At 53.5% G+C, this 25,406-nt stretch overlaps 2 protein-coding genes across 2 annotated transcripts in view; both read left to right on the top strand.

The window, feature by feature from the left end:
- Positions 1-18,722, top strand: part of LOC119107976 (protein O-mannosyl-transferase Tmtc3) — a 146,276-nt gene extending 127,554 nt beyond the window's left edge. The window contains exons 7-10 of the mRNA XM_037231564.1: positions 8,801-8,916; positions 15,259-15,431; positions 17,724-17,976; positions 18,570-18,722. Of these exons, the coding sequence (XP_037087459.1) occupies positions 8,801-8,916; positions 15,259-15,431; positions 17,724-17,976; positions 18,570-18,722 (695 nt within the window). The remainder of the gene's footprint in view (positions 1-8,800; positions 8,917-15,258; positions 15,432-17,723; positions 17,977-18,569) is intronic.
- Positions 18,723-23,665: 4,943 nt separating this feature from the next.
- Positions 23,666-25,406, top strand: part of LOC119107975 (uncharacterized) — an 87,183-nt gene continuing 85,442 nt past the window's right edge. Inside the window, 1 exon segment of the mRNA XM_037231563.1 lies at positions 23,666-23,859. Coding sequence (XP_037087458.1) covers positions 23,666-23,859 — 194 coding nt within the window.

The raw sequence follows: 25,406 nt of genomic DNA, 5'->3' as shown, positions 1-25,406 counted from the left end.
AGCTCTGATCTGTGAGCACGACCGCGACACGACATGCGATGACTTGTTCCCGAGGGGGCTGAGCTCTGATTCTTAGGACAGTCGTCCTATCCTCAGGACGTCAATAACCAACGGTTGTGCATCTCTAAATGCAATGTCTAATGTTTTCAATCCATGACACGTTTCCACAGGATACAAGACATTAGTTTTAGAAGTCGTGGTCACAGGGCACTATCATTTCTTCTGTTACGTCCATAGGAAGTCGGTGACCAGCTAAAGGAATGGGACCTACCAAACTAGTCTCTAGGCTTTTTCCAGAACGAGCTTAAAATACATGTTTCAAAAGGCAGCATTTTAACCCAAACAAACGCACCGCCACCAGCATAACGTTATTTTGTCCACTTTACCCTCGGCCGTAACGCTAAAATTGAAACGCTGCTGTCGTTGGTGCCAACGCCGCATACAATCGTCCCACACGGCCGGTGCCAAGACTGAATGTTTGCAAAACTGTTGTAACGGAACACGAAAATTGCTGGTAATAGTCGGGATGGCACGAGAACCACGGAAACATACTGGTTATCATTCGCAACTTGATTCTCCAAAAAATAAGAGTTTGAAATTATTTCAATCCATTGGGCGTACAGTGAAGTGGGTTTTAGGAACAGTGCGTAGGAAGTTTCGACAAGCTGGGTGGTTTCAACAGGTATAGTCATTTTTGTCAGGAGTGTTCCTCTGACGCTGTAGTGGTCGGACAAATATTGGCGCCGGCATGGGTCCTGAGGAAAGGCGGTCTGCGGCAACGGTACTTTCCTTACGTGAGCATTGTAGTCCACAAAGGTGGCAATGCAAAGCGTGCGTCGTGGCCATATCTCACTTCTCTGTGATTTGATGACGTTGAAACCTTATTAAGCGTTATCAGACTTCTGTGGTCGCTCAACACATGGTACAGCTGGAAAAGTTTTGGTAGATTAAATTCCGTTAATTCGATAACTTTTCTATATTGGAAGCTGTGTCCACTGAGTGGAATTAATACATCTGTCAGCGATTGCGCGTGTATGGGGCGTACTATCGCTCGTCAGGCGTTAGCTACGCGGCAACGCGGCAGTCAGTCACTTGAGTGTGCCCTCGGCTTTATGTCGCGCCCAAAGGTCACGTCCACCCCTCGTGCAGTCCTTGCAGTGGGCGGGCGTGCTGTCCACGGGGCGTCGGTGAGGCGATCCCCTCCGCAGGGAGCCGGCATCGTTCGTCGGCGTGGGCGGCGTGCACAGCACACGGACGGAGCCAGTTTGTGTCCGAGGGGGCAAGAGATGCTGGCACCCACTCGGTCGGTGGTGTCGGCCGTCCCCGGTGTACAGTCGGCGGCCGGTGTGATGATGTGCATAGACCAGGGCGCATCAGTCTAGCTTGTTGCGTGCAGCTCTGCAGCGATCAGATCACCAGTAGTGGTCACGTCCGCTGAGCAAAACTCAGCGTCACAGCGGTGGTGTCCTTCGGTCACAAAACAAGCCTACCGGTGCGGGTCACCCGTCCAGTGGTGATGTTCACAGATCAGGGGTCACCCGTTCACTGGCGATGGTCATATGTCAGGGGTCACCGGTCTTGTGGTGATGTTCAAAGGTCAGGAGTCACCCGTCCAGTGGTGATGTTCATAGTTCAGGGGTCACCCGTCCAGTGGTGATGTTCATAGATGAAAGGTCCCCCGTCCAGTGGTGATGTTCGCAGATCAGGAGACACACGTCCAGTGGTGATGTTCAAAGGTGAAGGGTCACCCGTCCCGTGGTGATGTTCACAGGTCAAGGGTCATCACGTCGTGGATGACCGGGATGTACCTCTCGCCAATGTGCACGTCCACGGGGCACGGCTTGGCGGGAGATGATGCTCTCGGGTGTGCCGGTCATCACATATAACTGGTCTGCTTCTTCCCGTAAAAGTCGCGACGCCTGCAGACCCGACCATTTCCAGGCCGCCGCCTGATCGTCGCTATTTTCCGCTGCGCCACACATGTCCGAATCTGCCATCCTATGTACGACCATGAAAGCCTGGCCGAACAGGCCGAAGTGGACAAGCTCGGACTCTCCACGCTGGTGTCAGCCTTGCACACCACTGCTCGGTGATGGAGGCGACATCGCTGGTGGCCGGGCACCGCGCCGGCCCCGTCCATCGCTGCTGGCCGGGCACCGCGCTGGCCCCGTCCATCGCTGGTGGCCGGGCACCGCGCCGGCCGCGTCCATCGCTGCTGGCCGGGCACCGCGCCGGCCGCGTCCATCGCTGCTGGCCGGGCACCGCGCTGGCCCCGTCCATCGCTGGTGGCCGGCCATCGCGCCGGGGCCGTCCATGGCTGGTGGCCGGGCACCGTGCCGGCCGTGTCCATCGCTGGTGGCCGACCATCGCGCCGGCCCCGTCCATGGCTGGTGGCCGGGCACCGCGCCGGCCGTGTCCATCCAGAGCTAATTGCCGTCCAGCCAAGCACGGCGACTCAAAACGTTATCCGTCATCTTGTTCGGCTGGGCATGAGGCCCGCGGGAATGAAATGCGCAATTAAAATGCAAACGTGATGTGGCGCCTTTCCGTGCACGAACCATCGCCTGCATTAGGAAATTATGACCATTCCAGCTTGTGGGCCTTTAAGGCGTCTGAAATGTCCGACCCATCAGACGGTGATTCGTCGAGCCGCGCGCGCCCGTATCGACGGCACGCTCAGGGGGCACAGCCAGCCGCCATGTCTATTTAGCTGTCGTCAAGAGGCGTCACGAAGCACGCAGTCAGCACCGGAGCCTCTTCAATCACTTACCGCGTCTTGGCACCGTAGCCCTAATGGCCTTCCAATCTAAACAACTCGCGCTAATAGTTGTCGTGCACACGTGCGCTTGATGTATTATTCATAATTATGGTGCCCGCTCCGGCTGCTGGACGTAATTGTCGGCATTGATTTCGATGCACCGAGCGCCGGTCCGATAAATGCGTCCTGAACCGTCGCTGCCGCCCCCGACCGAAGGGCTCCAGCCTCGCGCACACCGAACACTTGCCTGTTGTGTATACAGCGGCGCACGGCGGCCAGCCGAGCAATGCCGCCGGCTCGGCGGCGCGGCCGGGCAGCCCGATAAGACCGATACACCCTCGGGTGGGCGCGGTTCGCCGCTCGTGTGGGCGTGTTTCGGTTTAATAGGTTTCGCGCCGCAGTGCACCTCGAAGCATAACATGTTTCACAGCGGTGAGTTCCGCTGCTGGGCGCCTGTCTAGCAGCGGTGAGGTCCACTCCTAGGCGTCTGTCTAGCAGCGGTGAGGTCCACTGCTGGGCGTCTGTCTAGCAGCGGTGAGGTCCACTGCTGGGCGTCTGTCTAGCAGCGGTGAGGTCCACTGCTGGGCGTCTGTCTAACATCGATGAGGTCCACTGCTGAGCATCTGTCTAGCAGCGGTGAGGTCCCCTGCTGGGCATCTGTCTAGCAGCGGTGAGGTCCACTGCTGGGCATCTGTCTAGCAGCGGTGAGGTCTCCTGCTGGGCATCTGTCTAGCAGCGGTGAGGTCTCCTGCTGGGCATCTGTCTAGCAGCTGTGAGGTCCACTGCTGGGCATCTGTCTAGCAGCTGTGAGGTCCACTGCCGGTTAGACGCACAAGTGTGGTGGCTCTTTTAAATGTGTTTTCATGTTATGTTTTTATCTGGCACGTTTTTTCCGATTACGGATGTTAGCATGTTCTTTACAGGATGTACCTATGCATCGGTCATGACTTTATCCATGTAATCACCTTACCCATGTGTCAATAAATACCACTTGCTCTGCTTACATTGGCCGTTATAGCTTGCATCCTGTGTCGGTGTGCGCAAAGAACATTAGTGAAGTCTTCTAATCGTGCCCGCCCATTTCACAACCAAACGCTAATTTGGTATGAATGATGATGTGCGCGAGCCTTTAGGCATAGTGCCTGCGGACAGTGACTCTGTCACAATCCATTGCGAGCTTTGATGGCTCCTGTCAATATTTGGTACCCTTTCGAGCTCCGGATTTGCCTTCGTGTGATTTGATGAAGTTTTGGACCTGCCCAAAATGTGGTAATCCAATTGAATGACAAATCAGCAGAATGACAAGGCCACTTACACTATCGTTGCATAAAACGTAAGATTGTAGGTTTGTCTCACTGTTCTTGCGGGCAAATTCGTGACTGAACTGGTTTGTGAACTATAACTTATTCCAGCACAGGTTTAGCCAGTCCAGCCAGTCCAGCCAGTCCAGGACCACACTGACGCCATCAAGGCCCGGTCATTAATGCTATACTTGAAACCCAGCTTACGACTCTCAGAACTCGTGCATTGAACCTACCGGAACAGAGAGGTCAGCTTGTGGTTATGGGGGTGGTCAGCTTGGTACAGAGAGGTCAGTTGGTGCTGGCCGAGGTGGTCAGCCTGGTACAGAGAGGTCAGTTGGTGCTGGTCGAGGTGGTCAGCCTGGTACAGAGAGGTCAGTTGGTGCTGGTCGAGGTGGTCAGCCTGGCACAGATAGGTTAGTTGGTGCTGGTCGAAGTGGTCAGCCTGGTACAGAGAGGTCAGTTGGTGCTGGTCGAGGTGGTCAGCCTGGTATACAGAGGTCAGTTGGTGCTGGTCGAGGTGGTCAGCCTGGTACAGAGAGGTCAGTTGGTGCTGGTCGAGGTGGTCAGCCTGGTACACAGAGGTCAGTTGGTGCTGGTCGAGGTGGTCAGCCTGGTACATAGAGGTCAGTTGGTGCTGGTCGAGGTGGTCAGCCTGGTATACAGAGGTCAGTTGGTGCTGGTCGAGGTGGTCAGCCTGGTACATAGAGGTCAGTTGGTGCTGGTCGAGGTGGTCAGCCTGGTACATAGAGGTCAGTTGGTGCTGGTCGAGGTGGTCAGCCTGGCACAGATAGGTCAGTTGGTGCTGGTCGAAGTGGTCAGCCTGGTACAGAGAGGTCAGTTGGTGCTGGTCGAGGTGGTCAGCCTGGTATACAGAGGTCAGTTGGTGCTGGTCGAGGTGGTCAGCCTGGTACATAGAGGTCAGTTGGTGCTGGTCGAGGTGGTCAGCCTGGCACGGATAGGTCAGTTGGTGCTGGTCGAAGTGGTCAGCCTGGTACAGAGAGGTCAGTTGGTGCTGGTCGAGGTGGTCAGCCTGGTACACAGAGGTCAGTTGGTGCTGGTCGAGGTGGTCAGCCTGGTACAGAGAGGTCAGTTGGTGCTGGTCGAGGTTGTCAGCCTGGCACAGAGAGGTCAGTTGGTGCTGGTCGAGGTGGTCAGCCTGACACAGTTTGGCCGTGTCGTGACCTGACGGCCTGATCCAGTGCCTATCGGACTCTGAACTGGAATTGCACTTCTTGCGTGTTCGCTGCATAACGCGAGGAGTAAGCTTTGCTTAGCGTGTATTACGAGCCCACATCCGGTCATGCGAGCCGTTGGAATGCATTTGTGTGAGAAAAACGATGCGATGAATGTTGGACCATTTGACGTTGAGAATGGCACGGCAAGTCCTCGCGGATCGACTGAAGCATGAATTGTGCAAACCACTCGTGTTAACGAGCCTAAGACGCCCGAACAAAGCTGCGAGTAGCGCAATGCGATTACGTTTTATGTTGTTGAGTTAGCCCCATAGTTTCATTCTCCAGAGGATGAAAATTGAGGTCACTGGCCTGTGCTTTTGCAATGACGCCCCAGTCCAAGATATAAACGAATTAGCAGATGGATGTAGATAGATAGATCACAATTTTAGTCGGTAGATGTCGGCAATATTACCGTGAGACCAAGACCTCCAGATGGCCTGCGTGCAGAAATGTTTAAGTGCTGCAGACGCCGTGTTATGCTCCATACGGCCTCGATAAGCAGTGGCAGTGCTGCAGACGCCGTGTTATGCTCCATACGGTCCCGATAAGCAGTGGCAGTGCTGCAGACGCTGTGTTCTGCTCCACATGGTCCCGATAAGCAGTGGCAGTGCTGCAGACGCCGTGTTATGCTCCATACGGTCCCGATAAGCAGTGGCAGTGCTGCAGACGCTGTGTTCTGCTCCATACGGTCCCGATAAGCAGTGCAGTGCTGCAGACGCCGTGTTATGCTCCATACGGTCCCGATAAGCAGGGGCAGTGCAGACGCCGTGTTATGCTCCATACGGTCCCGATAAGCAGTGGCAGTGCTGCAGACGTCGCGTTCTGCTCCACATGGTCCCGATAAGCAATGGCAGTGCTGCAGACGCCGTGTTATGCTCCACACGGTCCCGATAAGCAGTGGCAGCGCTGCAGACGCCGTGTTATGCTCCATACGGTCTCAATAAGCAGTGGCAGTGCTGCAGACACCGTGTTCTGCTCCACACGGTCCCGATAAGCAGTGGCAGCGCTGCAGACGTCGTGTTATGCTTCATACAGTCCCAATAAGCGGTGGCAGTGCTGCAGACGCCGTGTTATGCTCCATACGGTCCCGATAAGCAGTGGCAGTGCAGACGCCGTGTTCTGCTCCATACGTTCCCAATAAGCAGTGACAGTGTTGCAGACGCCGTGTTCTGCTCCATACGGTCCCGATAAGCAGTGGCGCTCCAGAGTTCCGTTCTGAAGAAGCGTCCGCCTGAGGAGCGCCGCGTGGCTGCGTGACCCCTTCCTGTTAGGGGTGCAAGACCCCGTATCCCATCCTCGGGGTAGACTGAAGATTGTAGTGTGTACACCGTTTAAAATGCAATTTAGAAACTGGGATGACTACCCAACCATCCTGACTCAATCAACACAATGTTGGCGTAGTCACAATTATAAAACCTACCTGTGGTGGCCGAGGCGTAATGGTGGTGGTGGTGGGGAGGGGGGGGGGAGGGGGTTAAGCGGTACCTTCCAGGTGGTGGGCAGATGGAATCTTCGCGAAGCCCTGTCCTCTTTCGAAATCCGGTCTCGGACATATTCTAGATTACCCGATGGGAAATGCGTAATTCCTGTCAGGTAAAATCGGGGTGCACACAGTGGGGACCGGGGTCCCCCCCCCCCTCCATGTTCGCAGTTTTTCTGCCATTGACGGCTCTGAACTGAATGTTGTGTTTTTCTCACATGTCTTCATGCGATTTACACGCCACTGACCTAAATGGTGTTCCAAGTTATTGATGGTTAATATACCGTCTTTGTGCGAAGCAGTTCCGATGTTAGGTTTCCTAAGAGTTGATGGAATTCGTATTGTTTTGTTTTTTGCCCAAAAGATGACAGAAAAATGGCTTGAATGTAGGGCTCTTCTTCAGTTTTGTGTAATGACCGTGATCGCATTGTATTCATAGGTATGGTGAAATAAGCTAGACGTCGATTCACGATGCTTCATCCCACATGTTTTGCTTGTAGCCGCTGTCACTATGACAAATTTTGGATCCGTGAAGTTGTTGGCTGATATATTATTCCATTGTTATTCGTTTGCGATCACTTTCAAGCCAAATCGTCAAAAGGACTAGGAGATCTCTGACGATACCTAGATAGTCCCGTCACGAAATCACCATCCCCCGTATTTGCAAAGAAATAGGCCTAAAAAAAAATCAGGAAAATATCATACGCACGACCCTCGCCGAAGTAGCCGGCCGGTTGCATCCTGGGGTTTTACACTGTGCGGAAGAGATAATTGCGGGTTTCAGTTAAATTGTTGCGATGACAAGTTTCGATACACGGTGAAAATAAGTTCAGTTGACTGGGGATGGAGGGGTTCTGGAGAACGTAGTATTCCAAATCATAAAGTGAGCTTTTGGGTATAAATTTAAGAAGTACCTCTTGGTGCCACTCGGGTGCGTGCGCCTGGTCAACAATTATACTCGGGACACTTCATGTAATAGCGCGGTCGTGGCTGTAGTAACGCGGTCTTGTTGGCAACAGTCGCACGGCGCGTGCCGCAAAGTGGAACAGTAATTGCCGGAGGCTTCCTGCCGGCACGTTGCGCCATTGAGGGTGCCGCAAACGGCGCCCGTTCCTGCGGTCCGCACGCATTGGCGGCTGGCAGGTGATCTCTGGGATCAGTCACCGAGCTAATGACGGGCGAAGGCTGCCGCGAAGCGTTGGCTGCTGCTAAGCGTTGCTGCAGATGACTGGCGCTCTTCAGAAAGGTGGTCTGTTGAGCAAACGCCGTCTTGTTGCGTAAACGGCTGACGACAGGCACTACACCAGCCGGCGTGGGCAGTCGCGCTGCAGTGCTCTCCTGCATGTCACGGTATCGGTGGGTAAGCGTGCGAGGCACGCGGCTCTTATGTCAAGTTCAGCCAGTTCATTTAGTCATCATCCTGGCATGGGAATTAGTATTTGATAAGTCAGGGCGTAGCAAAAATTTCTTCTTTTTTTTTTGCTCTACAAGAAAGGAGCAGGGCAGGTTTGGAACCATCAGCTTGAAGGGTTTGGACGTGGAATAGCGTTGGATGCAGACTGGTCTCCGCCTATCGGTTTTTGGAATAGTTAGATTACCTAGGCGAGCGGGGTTTAGCAGTTGGCCATCATCGGCATACGTCCGTAAGGTGCGTAGGAAGGCAAGCCTTTTGTGGGGATACTATAGAGGATTGGGCGGAGGACCACTGACCGATAGGGTATTTCTCGAACCGTCTGAAGTTGATGCGGTACCACTTCAGCTTGGCCAGGAGGACGTCATAATTGGCTCAATCGAATTCACTACTGAGATCATTGGACTTGACAGCATCAACATCTCTAACGTCAGGGCGGCGCGTGATCCTGCTGATAGCATCGAGTGGATCATTGAATCGTGCTTCGGGTCTGTCCTCGGCGCGGCACCGGCCCGTGTTACCTGGCGGTGCTGTGCTCCTCCTCGGAGCGACCGTGGTGCGGCATCCCAGCGCCCGTCGCTGCTGTTATGCTGCTGTGCTCTCTCTCCTCAGACTGGGCCTGGTTCGGCGTCACACTGGTGTGCGTCACGGCGGCCATGCTGTGCAAAGAGCAGGGCATCACCGTCATCGGGGTCTGCGCCATGTACGAGGTCTTTGTTGTCAGAAAGGTGAGTCCTTCAGCAGCACTCCGAGGGCAGCAGATTTCGTGCTGCTTGTGAAAGTCACGTGAAGAGGCAGCATAGCAGGGATGTCCGGCAATGCTGTCCCAAAGTATGTAACTTCTTGCCAAAAACAATACCACTGTTCCAATCGCTGGCGTGATGCATTGATCAGGGGTTGGCTATGCGTGGCTGCTTTTCATGTTACGGGTGATACCTTTTGACAAAACGAGTTAGTGAAGTGGCAGTTTACAGGCATCACTTTGCTATGAACCTGTTGGTTGCATCGCGTAAAATGCTCGCATCAAGAATGTTTATTGTCACGCAGACTCACCAATCGTCGTTGCCAAAGACCAACTTCGGTGGAGCGCTGAAGTTATGCTGAGCACGGTCGTGGCGCGGCCAAACGCGTGGTGGTGGCTCTGCTATCCAGCAGAAGTGTTCGTACACGGCTCGTCAAACGGGGCCGGCCGGCTGGTGGCGTGATGGTGTCAGCCTGGTTACACGGCGGCCGAGAGTCGTGTAGTCGCGTGGCACGGTAAAGGTCCTTTCGCGCTATTACAATAATGTGATGGTAGGTTCCTGGTGCCAGCAACAAATTATGTCCAGCACGCAATCCGATGCAAAATCTGCGAAGCTGGGAATACTGGCCCGCGAATCGGAACTTACGATGCGGCGCCAAAAAGGAAGGCATTCAGTTCCTGGACCGTTTTCTCATGAGATAACACAGCAGAGAGTTTTGTCTCTCAAGTAAAGCAATGGTAACTTTATTACGCACCATGAATGGCAGACAATATGTCGCATAGCATAAGACGTCTCCGCGGGCCGGTGAATTGGTGACGTCAATGTAATGATTACCTTGCGAGAAAAAGTCTGGGAATTCGTTTAACCGACAAACAAAAGCTTTAAAATGGCTTAACCCCAATACTTGAAGTTACCCCTGATTTGAGCTAAATAGTTTTGAGGTTACGGAGTCAAGTTGTCCCGCAGCACCTCCCATGGCCACGCAGCTGCGCTGAACGATGATAACAGTCTTTGTATGATGGTCAGCTTTTCCCACACGTTTGCAACATTCATGTTGCCAGAAAACATACTACGCTTGCTGCTATGTTGCGTTTGTATTGCTGAATGCGAACAAATTTATGCCTGTTTTTCCTTGTCACTTTTCCCAGGGAGGCCGAATGGGAGAGCAGCCTTGGGCGTGCGACAGATTCATGGTCCTTACATCATTCTTTTGGTCCATGCGTATGAGCGCTAATGTCCTGGGCTTGTGCAGGGAGTTTGGTGTTTTACACCGACGCGATAGCTTTGGTATGAACCAGTGTTATCTGAAATGCATGAAACGTAATCCACGCTAAATCATCTTCCACCGTAAGCCGCTGCATCTTGGACTCATCAAACTTGATGCGGCCTCTCCGCTTGACAAATTTCTGAACGTCCCAGCCCGATTTATTTGGCCATTTTCCGGGGATCGACTCGGCAATCGTGACGGATCGTGCGCTGCCGCCGACAGTGCCGACGACGGCGGGCCCGAGCCATGGCCAAACTCCCGCCATAGCTCCACTCTCCTGACGACGGTGCCGAGGCGCGCGCCCGGCTGTACTGACGACAGACCCGAGCCGCGGGCCGGTCTGTTCTGACGACAGACCCGAGCCACGGGCCGGTCTGTTCCGACGACAGACCCTGGCCGCGGGCTGGTCTGTTCTGACGACAGACCCGAGTCACGGGCTGGTCTGTTCTGACGACAGACCCGAGCCACCGGCCGGTATGTTCTGACGACAGACCCGAGCCACCGGCCGGTATCTTTTGACGACGGACCCTAGCCGCAGGCCGGTCTGTTCCGACGACAGACCCGAGCCGCGGGCTGGTCTGTTCTGACGACAGACCTGAGCCGTGGGCTGGTCTGTTCCGACGACGGACCCGAGCCATGGACCGGTATGTTCTGATGGCAGACCCGGGCCAAAGCTTAGCTGTTCCGAACACAGACCCTAGCAGCGGGTCCATCCGTTCCGTACGCTTACCGGGCGGCTAGCCGCCGCTGCCGGAGCCGGACCGGTCGGGCGGCGGGCGCCGACTGCCTCGCCATCCTTTCCGAGAGCCGCTGCCGCCGGACCGGCAGCTAACAGGCGTCGACGGCCCAGCCGGCATCAGCCCACCGGCCGGAAAATGGGCCGCTGGCCGAGCACGCGTCGCCGCCGACGGATGTCAATCAGCGCGATGCGACCTTTTGTCGGCGTGGCACGTGCCGTCGGCGCGGCGGCACATCCGGCGGCACCAAGCGTCCTCCTCTGTTGGATGAGCTTTGTGAGCACCGTTCCCATCGGATCGCGACCGCCAACGCCCGCTGACCTCCGCCGCTTGATGGCGTGACTGAGGGCAAAGGAACGGCCTCGATGCGTTAGTGGGCCAGCGAATTGGGTTCATTTGCAGTGATGGGAATGATGAGATGTGCGGAGAACGGCTCGAAGCGTCCTATTTCAGGATAAGATCGGAAAGTGCATTATCCAGTGCAGGTCATTTGCCCCACTGTAGGCGTCTAGCGGGGTGTCGACGCGCCGATAGTGCAGTGGTCAACACGTTTGCGCTAACCACTGTGCGTCTGGAAAACTGGAGGTACGGGGTTCGATTCCCCGCGGTGCCCGCCCTTCCTGCCAGGGTAAGAGGCAAGCGACGCCATAAAGCCTCAACAGCCGAGTGCGTCGTAAGGCCCCAATGACGGCGACGATGGTCTCTAGTGTTGCACGCCGTAGTTACGCCAAAGGCATTATACAACTCATTGCAATATTGCTAGTATCTACACGAAGAGCATTATAGCGGAATATCTCCATTCGAATTCCCTTGAGTGCCAACGGACATCTGTACTGTACGCGAATTTGAACTACAGTGCCAATTTTTTGACTGATATGCACGTGCACAAACATACACACATGACCGCCAAGAAATCCTATTTGCTGCATTTGAGGCAACGTTCTCCTGGGATTTAATCGAGTGGACTGTTTGCTAAGATGGACTTTACCAGCGCGTCACGGCAAACGCTACCAGAAGCGAAATTTCTAAATAGGGCTTACGAAGTTGAAATAATTTAATAGGTGGGGTGTTCACTGATGCTAATAGTGGCTTGAATAACCGCGCGTACGTTGCACTTGATTTAGGTTGCTGTTCTCCGGCTGATTGGGTGATGTCAGAACACCTGCCCTACGGATTCGAGCGTTTTCCCGCATTTAAAACGGCTGTCACATGCATCCAATTTAAGCGAAGGTGAAACTGGAGTCAAAACCTCGTTTGCTTGTAGGAAAGTACTCGGCATGGAAGAAAAATGCGATATATGTAAAAGAATAAAAAGCAAAGCGATGCAATACAAACACGGTGATGTGCAGGCATCTTGGGCATTGTTCACAAACGCAGCTTGTCTGCCGCGCCGTCATAGAACGAGACCGTTAGTGGTCATACTCCCGGGTAGGGCGGAGTGCGCCTGGTAGAGCTGAGAGCCTGGCCACTGCGGCCCTCAGTCGCAGTGCTAAGGGCCGGTGATCTGGCTCCCTGACCGAAAAGCAGCGCTAAGTTACCTAGCTCCCTGGCCCTTAAGTGGTGCTTGGTTATCTGGTTCCCTGACCCTAAAGCAGCGCTGGATTATCTGACTCGCTGAAGGCGGTTAACTGGCAACTGGTCGGGATGGGGGTGAGGAATGGGGTAGGGGTGTGGGGGGAGGGGCGGGGCTGGCATGGAGCGTGGTGTTCCAACGTGATGATTTGTTGCAGTGGCACATTGAAGCCTTAGGTCCAACTTGTCTGCTGGACTGGAATTCACCTGCAGGGGTGGTGGGGCCATTACACATGCAACGGGACCTTCTTACTGCTTACTGATCTCTAAGTAATCCATTAAAGCATGCGGTCAAACGAAAAGAAAGGATTAGCCAGGTAGGCTGGTATTTGTGGTGCTGGCGCTTCACATAGCAAAAGGGCTTGCCCATGTAGCACAGTTGTTTAAGCAAAAGTCGAATGGAAAAGGTTCAGCGAAACAGTGGAGCCGCAAAAAAGTCGACCGGCACAAGGTTTTAGTCGGAAAAAGTCGATGAAAGAGGTAAAGCAATAGACCCGTGAGAGCCATGAACGAGCGCCTAGTATTTGTGGAAATCCATTGACAAGGAGGACATAATATCTTATTCTGTTGTTTATGAAGCTACCAGTGAGAGCCGCGAAAGCATATTTTTTGTTCGCAAAAGAACCAGCCCGTACGGGGGATCAGGGTATTGTGTTTTTAAAACAATCCATTGGATCCAGCAACCAGCCGAAATCAAGGATTTACGATCTAGTTTTCAGAGTGGGAAAGTGGTAACCAGTATTCATCAAAGGGAGCCAGGTACGCGTCCGTCCAACGTCAGGACTAATGAAAAAGTAGATTCGCGACAGGCGCCGCCGCTATGGCCGCCTCCTGTCGTGGGTGCCTGTGCTGCCCGCGACCATCCCAGCCCACGGTTTGAAAGGGAATTGTCATAGACACATGTAGAGGTATAGGAAGAATGTACAATCCCCTCAGCCGATTGTCAACCTGCTGTCGTTCGGGCCTGTTCCGTATGGTTCTGTCGTGAAGGCTCGAAGGCTGGCTTAATGCCAGCAGCGTTTGCCGGATGAGTGAGGCGGGTCCAAATTAGAGGAGCTAGAGATGAAAGGAAGCGAAACCCGTCAAATCCCCTGGTCCATGAGAATGCAGTCGGCAACATCCCTTTTCAAGCCTGGCATTAAAACATTAAGGCTCTTATGCCTTACACCCCCCGAACTGTCCGTCTGCTTACTTATATTTCAAGAGACGTTTATCCACGTGAATCTGTTGTACGTGGAATTGTTTCCAATCCGACTTTAATTCCATCGAGTTGTATCTCTTACGCCTCGCCACCGATTCGACTTTTTCTTTGGTCGACTTCTTCTCTTTCCACATTTTGATTCGACTTTTTTGCCTGTCGACTTTCATTCCATTGGACTTTTTTCCTCCGACTTTTCCGCGTTGAATTCTATTTTTTCGGCTATCCATCTCGGGGAACTGGAGCAGCTGCGGCGTTTGATCCGATGACATTGGAAATCAGCGATTGTCTTCTATCTCTCACAACAGTATCAGGACCGTTGTCATGGCCTAACTCGGTCAAACTCTGTTCATCTTATATTATCCACGGACGGGCATTCCCTGTAAAAGACTCGCCCTTCGCTTTTTCGACTGTGACAGCCGTGTCAGGCGTCTTACATGCCACTGGCGCATCAGACACCATTCCTGACACGGTCTCCGAGCGTGACACCACATCCTCCGACGATGAGCGTGATCTGCCACGGACGTAATGAATTGCGGGTCATTTTGGTCTGCCGCCGCCGGCCGGTCGTGTTTCATCTGGTGCCGGCGGCGGTGCAGGCGGCGGCCGAGCGTGGATCCTGTCGGCCCGCTCGGCCGGTCGTCGTGGGCTCGTGGGCTCTGTCGTGCCGGTGGCCGGCCTGCCGCGGCCCCGGCGCCTCAGCTGCGGCCGTCGGTAGCGACCGCGCCGACACGTCCCATTACTGGCCGCCGGCGGGAGGAGAGGGCCCTGCGACAGTGTGTGGTGCGAAAACTCATTGAGAAGTGAGGCGCGAGGCTTATCAAGAGCAGCAGGAGAGACGAGGAGACGCTTTATATCTGTAGAATGTGTCATTGATATGCATTGCATTGTCAACCAGCTTATCATACCAGTATGACAATATTAGCTGCTGTGGTTATTTCCATCTATCATAAAGTTCTGAATGCGTCATAAATTTGCTGACTCATCCCATTCTGTGGCGCCTTCAGTGCCTAATGCCTTTCATCTGAATATTTATGGCGCATATCAACGAATTGAAAATAAACTTCCAGAAGCTATGCAAACGCCTATGCTTGCCAACGGCGTGTAATAACTGGCACTCCCTGTAAGCAACAGATGTATCCAACAGATGGCAGTAGTGACAGTCATCTTCTTGTTATGCTGTACCGTAGACGGGTATGCGTTGCGGGATAGTGGAGCAACCGTCCGAGGCGACTTTCTCTCGATGTGCAGTAAAGCAGCGAGAGCTGGGTGCCGTGGTAACGGCGGTCGGTAATGAGTGAATCGGCATGCGACCACCGTACGGCGGTGTCGGAGATAACAACATATCTTAGCTGTAACTGGTCGGGATGGGGTGCCTGCTGCGGTCCCCAGTACACCCAGTACCGTGTCGTGTTTCAGCTGCGGGTGGTCGAGATGGGGTACCTGCTGCGGTCGCCAGTACACCCAGTACCGTGTCGTGTTTCAGCTGCGGCTGGTCGGGATGGGGTACCTGCTGCGGTCGCCAGCACACCCAGTACCGTGTCGTGTTTCAGCTGCGGCTGGTCGGGCTGGAGTACCTGCTGCGGTCGCTGGTGAGCGGGAAGGCGCCGCCGCCCGGCTGGCTGCTGGCAGCCTCCTGCCGACTAACGGCACTGGCCACCGCGGCGCTCTGTCTGCTGGCCGCAAGAGTCCGCGTGATGGGGGCCCGGCTGCCGGCCTTCACCAGGTGAGCGTTCGGGCATCCCCCCAGGTCAGACCAAGGTCTGGGCCTGGCATTGGCAAGCGTGTGAGCTTTTGCCATTCAAGTTACGGTCTGGGTTGGGTGGCGCTGCAGCCAGAGCCACTGGCATTGCGTTCAATAGGGGGGTGAAAGGAGCTATTCGTATCGTTCGTAGTTATATACACATATGCATGCACATATATACACATACACATACAGTTTATCCAAAGAATTCGTAGCCAATAGGATTCATGTTTCAGGCGTTACCTCACGCACCTGTGTTACTATCCCAGTCGTGCAGTAAGTCGTGTGCCAGTCCCGCGCCGCGGCGAGTGGTGGATGCACTGGGTCCAACGCTCATCACCACGTGTGGTGGTTACCTGTCACTGGGTCCAACGCTCATCACCACGTGTGGTGGTTACCTGTCACTGGGTCCAACGCTCATCACCACGTGTGGTGGTTACCTGTCACTGGGTCCACGCTCATCACCACGTGTGGTAGTTACCTGTCATGTGATGGCTTATACTTTCTGATGGGTCGTAGCATTTATCATGAAAGGCCGTTTCATGTCTTCGCGTGACTTGATTAAAGGTTGTATGCGCTTGTTGTCCACCCATACTACGCAATTTAGATGAAAACGACACGTCCCTGTTTGCGCAACGTGAAATATGATTGCCGTTCCGCTTTCACCTGAGGCACAGTTAGTATGTGCTGTTTAGTTGGCTAAATAGTCTTTAATCAATGGCAGTAGGATAGGTAGTAAACACCTCGGCACTTACCAGACGTCTGACAATGGTCGTGGTTTCGCCATCCGCAAGAGGGACCAGCCTCAGATGTCATTGGCACCATTGATACAGCTGCTTGCGCCAGCTGCAGTCAACTCATTGCATGCGTAGATCACGGGTACAGTCATAAGTGCATGTGGTTGTAAATGTATTTTGTAATATATGACAGCTCCACATCGTGTAACGGAGCTTTCAGGGCCCCTAAGTGGCCTTAAGCAGCGCAATTGCGACATACGTTCAAGCACAAGCACACAAAGCTTGCAGAGGAGCCGCATTCGGGCGGGCGGTGGGCTTAACGGATGGCTTGCTATGTTGTAAATGAACCATAAGCCCGTTGCATCGTGCTGAATACCTCCAATGTGAAACTGTAATAAAGGTACCAGTCACCGGTAGGGGAAACAGGCTTTGATATGCTGGTTACTTAAAGCCATTGTTGCGCGGCGAAACGCTTCTGACAACAATAACGTATGGACTGGCACGAATATCACGAGTTGCCTCGGGAATCTTCCACATACCCACCTCCCAGCAGGAGGAAGGTGGTGCATACCAATGCCGACTCCGCAGAAAAACGAGGTATTGCGCATCTTTGTTGACTACGAGGTCGTTGTGAGTTCCACAGTGCTGGCATCAAGAAAATGCAATTTTTGGCAGGCGGAATTTATCCGATTTCTATAATGGGAGAAACAGTGGCGCCGGTAAAACTGGTCGGTTGTGACGCCGTTTAATGCGATATTGGTACCAGGGACATGCACTTCACTTACTGTCGCGACGCAACATCGTGTGGCAAGCCTCGTCATATTCGTGTCTGTTTTACAAGCGTCACGTTCGGCGCTATGCGATATCCCAAAGAGCTCGTCGGCTGCGTTGGTCATGTTAGCGCCCGTCGACCACAGCTGTATCCGGGTGTCGAACCCGAACTTCTCGGCTAACACCGATGGAGTCATCACGCATATTTGCACCATGAGAACGGCTGCTTTGCACATTCGCCAGTTTTGGATAGGTTAGCTTGGTTATTGGTACATGGAATAGAGTCCTTTCGACCAGAAATGATCATTTCATGACTATGGGATGAAGGAGAATGGATAACGGTGAGGCAGGACTACACGCACCTGGCAGGGGGCGAACCTCCGAGCCTTAACCCGGCGCAGGAACCTACTGTGGGGCTTACGTTGGGCACCCGGTCGATGTCCCACCCGAGGGGGCCTCTCGACCCGCTTGTAGCTGACGCATGCAGCCTGCCTGGCTAAAGGGGGCGTCGCGAGGTTTGAGGCTAGTAGGATAATAATGGATAATAGTGTGTATAATAGCGATTAGCATAATGGTAGAGTAGTGTGATAATAGTGATAACAGTGTATTAAATGATAAAGCGAGGAAGAGGATAAGGTGGTCGGATGTTTGCATAGGCGTGGCATGATCTCAATATATCCGGAAGCAAGACTGCTGCCGGCCTGCACACCGCCCACTCCCCAGCCAGCCGAGCAGGCGCCCCTGCAGCGGCGTGTTCTGTGGCCAGGTTCGACAACCCGGCGGCGGCGGCCGACTGGCCGGCTCGCCAGCTCACCTACACGTACCTGGTGGGCGTCAACGGCGGCCTGCTGCTGCTGCCGCACGGCCTCTGCTGCGACTGGACCATGGGCACCGTGCCGCTGGTGACATCTGTCGGCGACCCGCGCAACCTGACGGCGCTGGTGTTGCTGGCCGCGCTCGGCCGTCTGCTCCGGACGGCGCTCAGCTCGCGCCACCGTCGATCAGACGCCGTGCTCATGGTGAGCTGCGCCACGTGCGGCGGAGGCAGGCCTGTTCTGGCGCCGCTTCCGCACGGGACGTGTGGGCGGACATGTGCTGCATTGCAGGCGTGTACCGCACAGGTGATGATTCCCCGCCTGTGGGACCGGTGCTGCTATAAATGGAGACACCTACATCTTGACCGCGCTCTGCGTTGCCAGGCGCCGTCCATACCTATGACGTTGCAACTTATAACGTCATGGACAAGTGCGTCACTACAATTTCTACAAGTGTGTCACTACAATTTCTACAAGTGCGTCATTACAGTCTCTTCAAGTGTCACTACAGTTTCCACACCTTGGAGGATGATAGGCAGGTACTTCGCCAATGGACAACTTGGCCCTGCGGTGGGCTCGACGCAATGTTGTTGGTGGGGATGCCACACATGTGGTGGTCCAATGTAAGCAAAATCTGCGCGCCGCCCGCATCTTCTGGTCGCCTTTCTGCTCTGTCGCCAAACCTCGAGCCTACCCTGTCTCCAGGCGACCTCATCTGGTCTCCGCCACCGCTGAGCCTCCCCTGTCTCTCGTCTCTGTGTTCTGCTGTCGCACCGCTGAGCCTCCCCTGTTTGCAGGCCGTCTCGCTGCTGGTGATGCCGTACCTGCCGGCCAGCAACCTGTTCTTTCCGGTGGGGTTCGTGGTGGCGGAGCGTGTGCTCTACATGCCCTCCATGGGCTTCTGCCTGCTGGTCGCCGTCGGCTTCTGCCAGGCTCAGCGTCAGTGGTAAGCGTGCCCGGTGTCGCCAGCGCGACCTTGACCCGGCCGGGGTCGGTGGGTGTGCCGACGGTGCCATGCCGCTGCCACAGCCACGCTCGCCGGCTGGACCAGGCTCCATTTCAGCCGGCGCCGAACGCAGCACTCCCGCGGGAAATCTGCGCTCCTCTTCCGCCGCGGTCGGGGGTTAGATCGTCCGGAAATGTCATGCAGCGACCCCATTTCACTTCGCCAAACCTACTGCCGCCTGTTTGCAAGAACAAAAGTCTGTCAGCCGACGTGCGACCCGTTGATTGTCTTCCATGGTGTTTGGTGCTGAAATGAAAGGCAGTTAAGATGCCATACTGGAAATATGGGGTCCACCGCCATGTCTTATGAATCACCTCTCCCCATGGATGCTTCGTGTGGTCGGGTACCATTTCATTACTCTGTCAGCCAGAGAAGTTCCGGGAGGCAAGGATGGACGCAGGTCAAGTTACCGCTTATCGATGCAAAATAAAGTTAACCCAGGTCACCTTGCCTGACTGTGTCCGGTCTGATTCCCTTCCCGCTTCCCAAAAGCAGAAGGGCTATTTTTGAGCTGGTCCATCGCCGTTATTTGGTATAGCCCCCGTTTCATGTTTTTGATATAGCATGTGATCCGAATCTTATCTTTATCAACATTTGCAATATCTTTGGTACATAATTAACGCCAATGCATTGAAAGTATTGCATGTAATAATATAGCTTTGATAACTTGCGAATGAAAATTGACATATTCCGGTGCTTGCACGAAGAGACTAGGACGAGGTGGGAATATTTGTTCCTGAAACGGCGTCAGTCAGTAAAACAGAAATGTCCCGCACGAGAGTCCATTTCATTTTGGGCAAAGGGGCTATTTCAAGCAGTGCTTGTGAAGTGTTAAGCTCGGGGTATTTTACAACTGACAGTCCACAATGACCAGGTTTCAAAATTACGTCAGTTGTGAAGTGCATTTGCGAGGAACATGATGCATATAGATAAGACGGCAATCGGCAACATGCCTTTATAGACATGCTTTTACATCTTGGCAACATGCCAAGAGCAGTCACTTTTTGCTATTCTATTTTATTTACTACTGACACTCGTTTCGTTGAAGGTATGTTCCCGAGATATCAACGCATTTATATCTCCATTGCCATGGTTTTCTACTAGGAATAAAGCTGGTATTTCTATTACCTACCGTCTTATAATCAAGTTTCAGGAACTAACGATTTGAACATGTGCGTCACTTCAACGTTCACTCATAAAACCCATGCCGGTCGACACCGCACAAGCATCGTGCAGGCAGCAAAGAACGATTGCGTCATAGTGGTTCCATCGAACAAAAGGAGGCAAATCGCGGCCAATTGAGTGGCCGGGAGCAGAGCGGCGGGTCGGTTGGCCTCCGTCACCAGCTGCGGGTCCGGGCCGGCGTTACACCGCGACCCGGCGGCACAATGATGGAGCGTGCGCCATCTGTCGTGCCGACCCACCAGACCTCATAACCGGGCCAGCGCCCCGGACGGCCATCAAGACTAACGAGCAGATATTTACATTGACATTTCATCTGCGGCGTAGACGGCGGTTTCCGCGAATAGCCTCCAAGTAACAAACTCCGGTGGGGCGGCGGAGCGACCCGAATTTACGGCCAGTATTAATTACCGCCGCTCTTGTCTCTGGCAGCGGCTTTTCGGGCGAATGTGGCCGGTGCCGTGACGACCAGCCGGCGGCGGTACGCTGCGCCGGCCGAGGTCAGCTCCGCTGCCGCATCCGACCAATCGGTGACGACGGTGTCGCGTCGTTCAGTTTCGCTCGTGCCGCTGTTGTACCATCTGGTCTGGTTGTACCATCTCGTGCTTCGGTGACGCCAGCTGGTCTGGCGGTGTACGACACGGCCGGCCGGCCTCGGTAACGCCGGATGGTCTGGAGGTGTATGACACGGCCGGCCAGCCTCGGTGACCCCGGCTTATTAGGCGTTGTACGACACGGCCGACCGGCCTCGGCGACGCCGGCTAATCCGGCGGCGTACGACACGGCCGGCCAGTCTCGGTGACGCCGGCCGGTCCAGCGATGTACGACACGGCCGGCCAGCCTCCGTGTCGCCGGCTGGTCCGGCGGTGTACGACACGGCCCGCAAGCCTCGGTGACGCCGGCTGGTCTTGCGGTGTACGACACGGCCCGCGAGCCTCGGTGTCGCCGGCTGGTCCGGCGGTGTACGACACGGCCGGCCGCTGCGACTGGTTGGTAGGACGGAGTGAGGAACTGCCGACCGCAGCCGGTGCAATTCTGCTGCGGCAATTTACTTATCTCGGCGGCCTCAAAATCTTTATGGTGTTGTGAAGCTCTGTAGTCTCGGCTACAATTTGTCGCACACCAAATGCCGTTTGTGGACATCCAGTGGTCATGCATTAGCTGTTAAGGCCATTAAATTATATTCAAAGGCACTGGTTCCAACCAAAAGCTTCAAACGCTGGTTTTTGGCAGCATGTGGGGTTATATACGCTTACAACTGTCCCGGACACCATGGGCACAGTAAACACTGTGGTCGGTAGGATTCAGAAACGAGTAGGTTTTGAGAGCATTACTTTTGCGATTTAATTATTCGAAATGACGCCAAAGCAGAAGTGGATTACAATAACATGAAAAGCCTGGTTAGCTCATAGCATACCTCAATTTATCCCTTTTAAATATTCCGGGAGTGACAGTACTTTTTGACGGATTCGGAAATGGTTTCACAAGATGAGTCTGTGGTAGTTCATATCATATTTCGCCTTTACAATAACTCCTATTCGCCTCTTGAGCATAAGAGAACACTGCACATTTTCCGTCGCATGCACAATATCTAGAGTACAAATAGTGATGCAACATGCGGTGTGCACATTGCTGGCATGATAATATCGTGCATGCATTGCGCGGAATGGCTACGTTTGAGCCATACTTCAGATAGCTTAAAATGGCTGTTTTAATAGGGCCCGTTTCAATTACAGTGGGTTTTTACCGTCAGTTTGTACTGCTTTTTTATCTCCAGCACGGTAGCGCGAGCGAGACGCCATTAAGCACGCAATATTTAAGTGTCGCTCTTCCAAAACCGCGGATAGCAAACTCGTGGAATTATGAGAACTGGGATCTATGGAAGCATTAGTGACTCTGCATGACTCTGCTCAGGCTTTTGAAAACTTGTATATGTGGATGCCTTCAAAATCGCACCAAGAAGTGTCCTCCCCAATCTGGCTTGTGTAGTTGGTACACACACAGGAAATCGACAGGTGATTATTGGCAGTTATCCACCTGACATAAAAACAAATTGCTCGCCAGTTAGATCTATTTACTTCATTTGCCCTCGTTGTTTTTCCATGCCGTGTGAGTTTGGACGTTGTACATTTGTTATTCGTTTACGTACAATGCCGAACAGAATGGTGACAATCGATGCGCAGTAAGCGGCATTAGACCACGAGATGGGCGGTCGGGAGCGCGCTTACCTAGCGCCGGTGGAAATCATAGTCGTTTGGGATTGCTGTCCTCACGTCAGTGCTCTTGGCACGCTTTTGTGACGCTTTCCGTCATCTTCCCCTTCGGGAAGAAACCTGGTGGTCTTAGGTCTGGGGAAGGTTGGGACCATTCACTCACGTGAAAGCGCCGGCCAGCCTTCTGTTCTCTGAGACGTCTTGCAAAACCACTCTCGCGTCCCTTTAGATTTGCGAGACGACGTCTCATTCTGCAGAAGCTGTCGCTTGAGTTTCGTTTATGCTTATTTTCCGCTCAGCAGCAGGCAAATTTCTGGAAGCATCTCAGTCTACTTTGAGATTGAAAAACGATGCGTGCGGCAGGCGCTTCATTAATCGGCTGTCATGGACGGAAAATCAACTCAGGCGCGCAGAAAACTTACACTGGTCTGCAAAACCGGTTACTCAAAATACTCAGACGCTGTGGTTGACAGTGATTTCGAGAAGCAACTCGAGCGATGGTGTTCGGTATTTTCGAATTTTTTGGGCGGTTGAAACCAAGAGCGGCTGCATTACTTTATGACGCTCTGAACTACCATGTGTCATTAGTGTCTCCATCCATGAAGTTTTGATCGTGGAGAAACCGAAACGCAACCAAGCGTTGAGCTTTGAGCCAATAACCTTTCGTCCATGAGACCGACACTCCACCCATCCCTGAGCGCACACTGAACATCTCCACCCATCCCTGAGCGCACTCTGAACATCACCACCCATCCCTGAGCGCACTCTGAATATCTCCACCCATCCCTGAGCGCACTCTGAGACCTCCACCCATCCCTGAGCGCACTATGAACATCTCCACTCATCCCTGAGCATACTCCAAACACCTCCACCCATCCCTGAGCGTACTCTGAATATCTCCACTCATCCCTGAGCGTACTCCGAACACCTCCACCCATCTCTGAACATCTCCACCCATACCTGGGCGTGCTCTGAACACCTCCACCCATACCTGAGCGTGCTCTGAACACCTCCACCCATCCCTGAGCGTACTCTGAACACCTCCACCCATCCCTGGGCGCACTCTGAACACCTCCACCCATCCCTGAGCGTACTCTGAACACCTCCACCCATCCCTGAGCGTACTGTGAACACCTCCACCCATCCCTGGGCGCACTCTGAACACCCCCACTCATTCCTGAGCGCACTCTGAGCACCTCCACCCATCCCTGAGCGTACTCTGAGCATCATCATCCATCCCTGAGCGCACTCTGAATATCTCCACCCATCCCTGAGCGCACTCTGAAGACCTCCACCCATCCTTGAGCGCACTCTGAACATCACCACCCATCCCTGAACACACTCTAACCACCTCCACCCATCCCTGAGCGTGCTCTGAACATCTCCACCCATCCCTGAACGTACTCTGAGAGGTGATTGTTGGAGGCCTGCACAAAGCCGCTGATTAGATACACCCGGCCACAGGCGGTGTCGAAGGCTCCTGTACGCTGGCATGGCCTCTCTCTTGCTTCTCCACGGCATCAAGACTTACCATCGCAACCAGGACTGGCGCAGCGAGTACAGCATCTTCATGGCCGGCTTGCGCGTGAACCGCAACAACGCGAAGCTCTACAACAACGTAGGGCACGCGCTGGAGAGTCAGCAGGAGCATCAGACGGCGCTGCTGTTCTTCCAGCAGGCTTCAAGGTAACAGTACGGAGAGCATAGCGCGGCGGCCGTCGCCGGGCTGTTGTGTTTGTTTTTCCAGCCGGCTCTGATGGCGTTCTGCGCAAGACGGAGATAAAGCGTGGTATGGGAATGTGGTCGTGAAATTTCGAGCTTTTGGAAACAGGCAGTTCATGCAAATATCTACCGACGGAAGTAGTTAGCTTCGTTTCTGTGTTGTACCTTTTTGCTGTTGCAGCTTTTGAAGGCTTTGACAATTTTTTTGCAAATTCTTGGATGTGCTGGAATAGCCAAGCAGACATCGCCCCACACAAATCTTGATCAGGCTACAGTACATTGGATTTGTTTGACCAGTGGGACTATGACCGTGGGAGCGCTGATGCCTGCTCCTGCAATGACCCAGGGAGCCATGAGGCCTGCTCCTGCAATGACCGTGGGAGCCTTGAGGCCTGCTCCTGCAATGACCGTGGGAGCCATGAGGCCTGCTCCTGCAATGACCGCGGGAGCCTTGAGGTCTGCTCCTGCAATGACCGTGGGAGCGATGAGGCCTGCTCCTGCAATGACCGCGGAAGTCTTGAGGCCTGCTCCTGTAATGACCGTGGGAACCATGAGGCCTGCTCCTGCAATGATCGCGGGAGCCTTGAGGATGCTCCTGCAATGTTTTGCAGGAGCAGCTCGCAGCAGAGTTTCAGCCCTCCCTAGCTCAACTCTTGAGCAAAGTTAAAATGAGTCACTGTAGATGTAGAAAAGTTGATCAGCTTTTGAAAACGTAGCACATATATATTAAAGCATGCTGATGTGGTCGAAAACCAATAGGCTTATGATTTTTGGTTTCCATTGGGCTTTTTTCCAAAGCCTGGATTTAGTTTTTGCCCGTGAATCCATGTCTTACCGAGCAATGTGGAACGTCGATATTGCGAAGGATTTGTTTGGAAGCATTTCAAAATGTTTCAGAATACTAAAACACACATGGTGAGCCTTTAAGAAAATGTCGGATAAGCCTATTCGTAGCGCGGACTTTCTCCACGGAATCTATTGAAAGTGAGATCGATCAAAACAAATGTGATATAGACTTGTTTGAGAATGTCAGAATGGTGATTGGTGTATTACGAACCAAGGTGTCATTTGGACACTTATAATGTGCCCGGGTGACCGGTTGAATACCCCTCGCTGGGTAGGGGGCAATTTGATACCCCGTGAGATCTAAAAAAACTGTGACAGCAAGAGACACTTAACCCACAGGGCATGTCAGCCTGCTTGTGACTGTGCTTTTTTAAATTTTAGATGTGTAGATCATGACCTCGGGACAAAATAAGGTCAAACAAGGTCAAACCCCAGATTGGTGTTCAAAGTGCCCCCAGATTTCCTTATGCAACCGCCTTGAACCTAGATGCTTGTTCTAAGGAAAAAAGTCAATGAACTTAAGGCCAGGGTCCTTTTCAGACTTTAAGAAGGTCGAGATGACCATGAACCCACAAGATTGCTTCTATTTTTCCATTTGAATAAAGATCAGGGATTACGCTAGGTGATATGTTCCTAAAACTAAAATGTTGACATAGGTCATTTTA

The sequence above is a fragment of the Pollicipes pollicipes genome, unplaced genomic scaffold, assembly GCF_011947565.3.
Source record: "Pollicipes pollicipes isolate AB1234 unplaced genomic scaffold, Ppol_2.1 Scaffold_6686;HRSCAF=7923_pilon_pilon_pilon, whole genome shotgun sequence".
In the NCBI taxonomy this organism is placed as follows: domain Eukaryota; kingdom Metazoa; phylum Arthropoda; class Thecostraca; order Pollicipedomorpha; family Pollicipedidae; genus Pollicipes; species Pollicipes pollicipes.
Note: the sequence above shows the minus strand (reverse complement) of the source record. Positions and strands in the feature narration are given on the sequence as shown.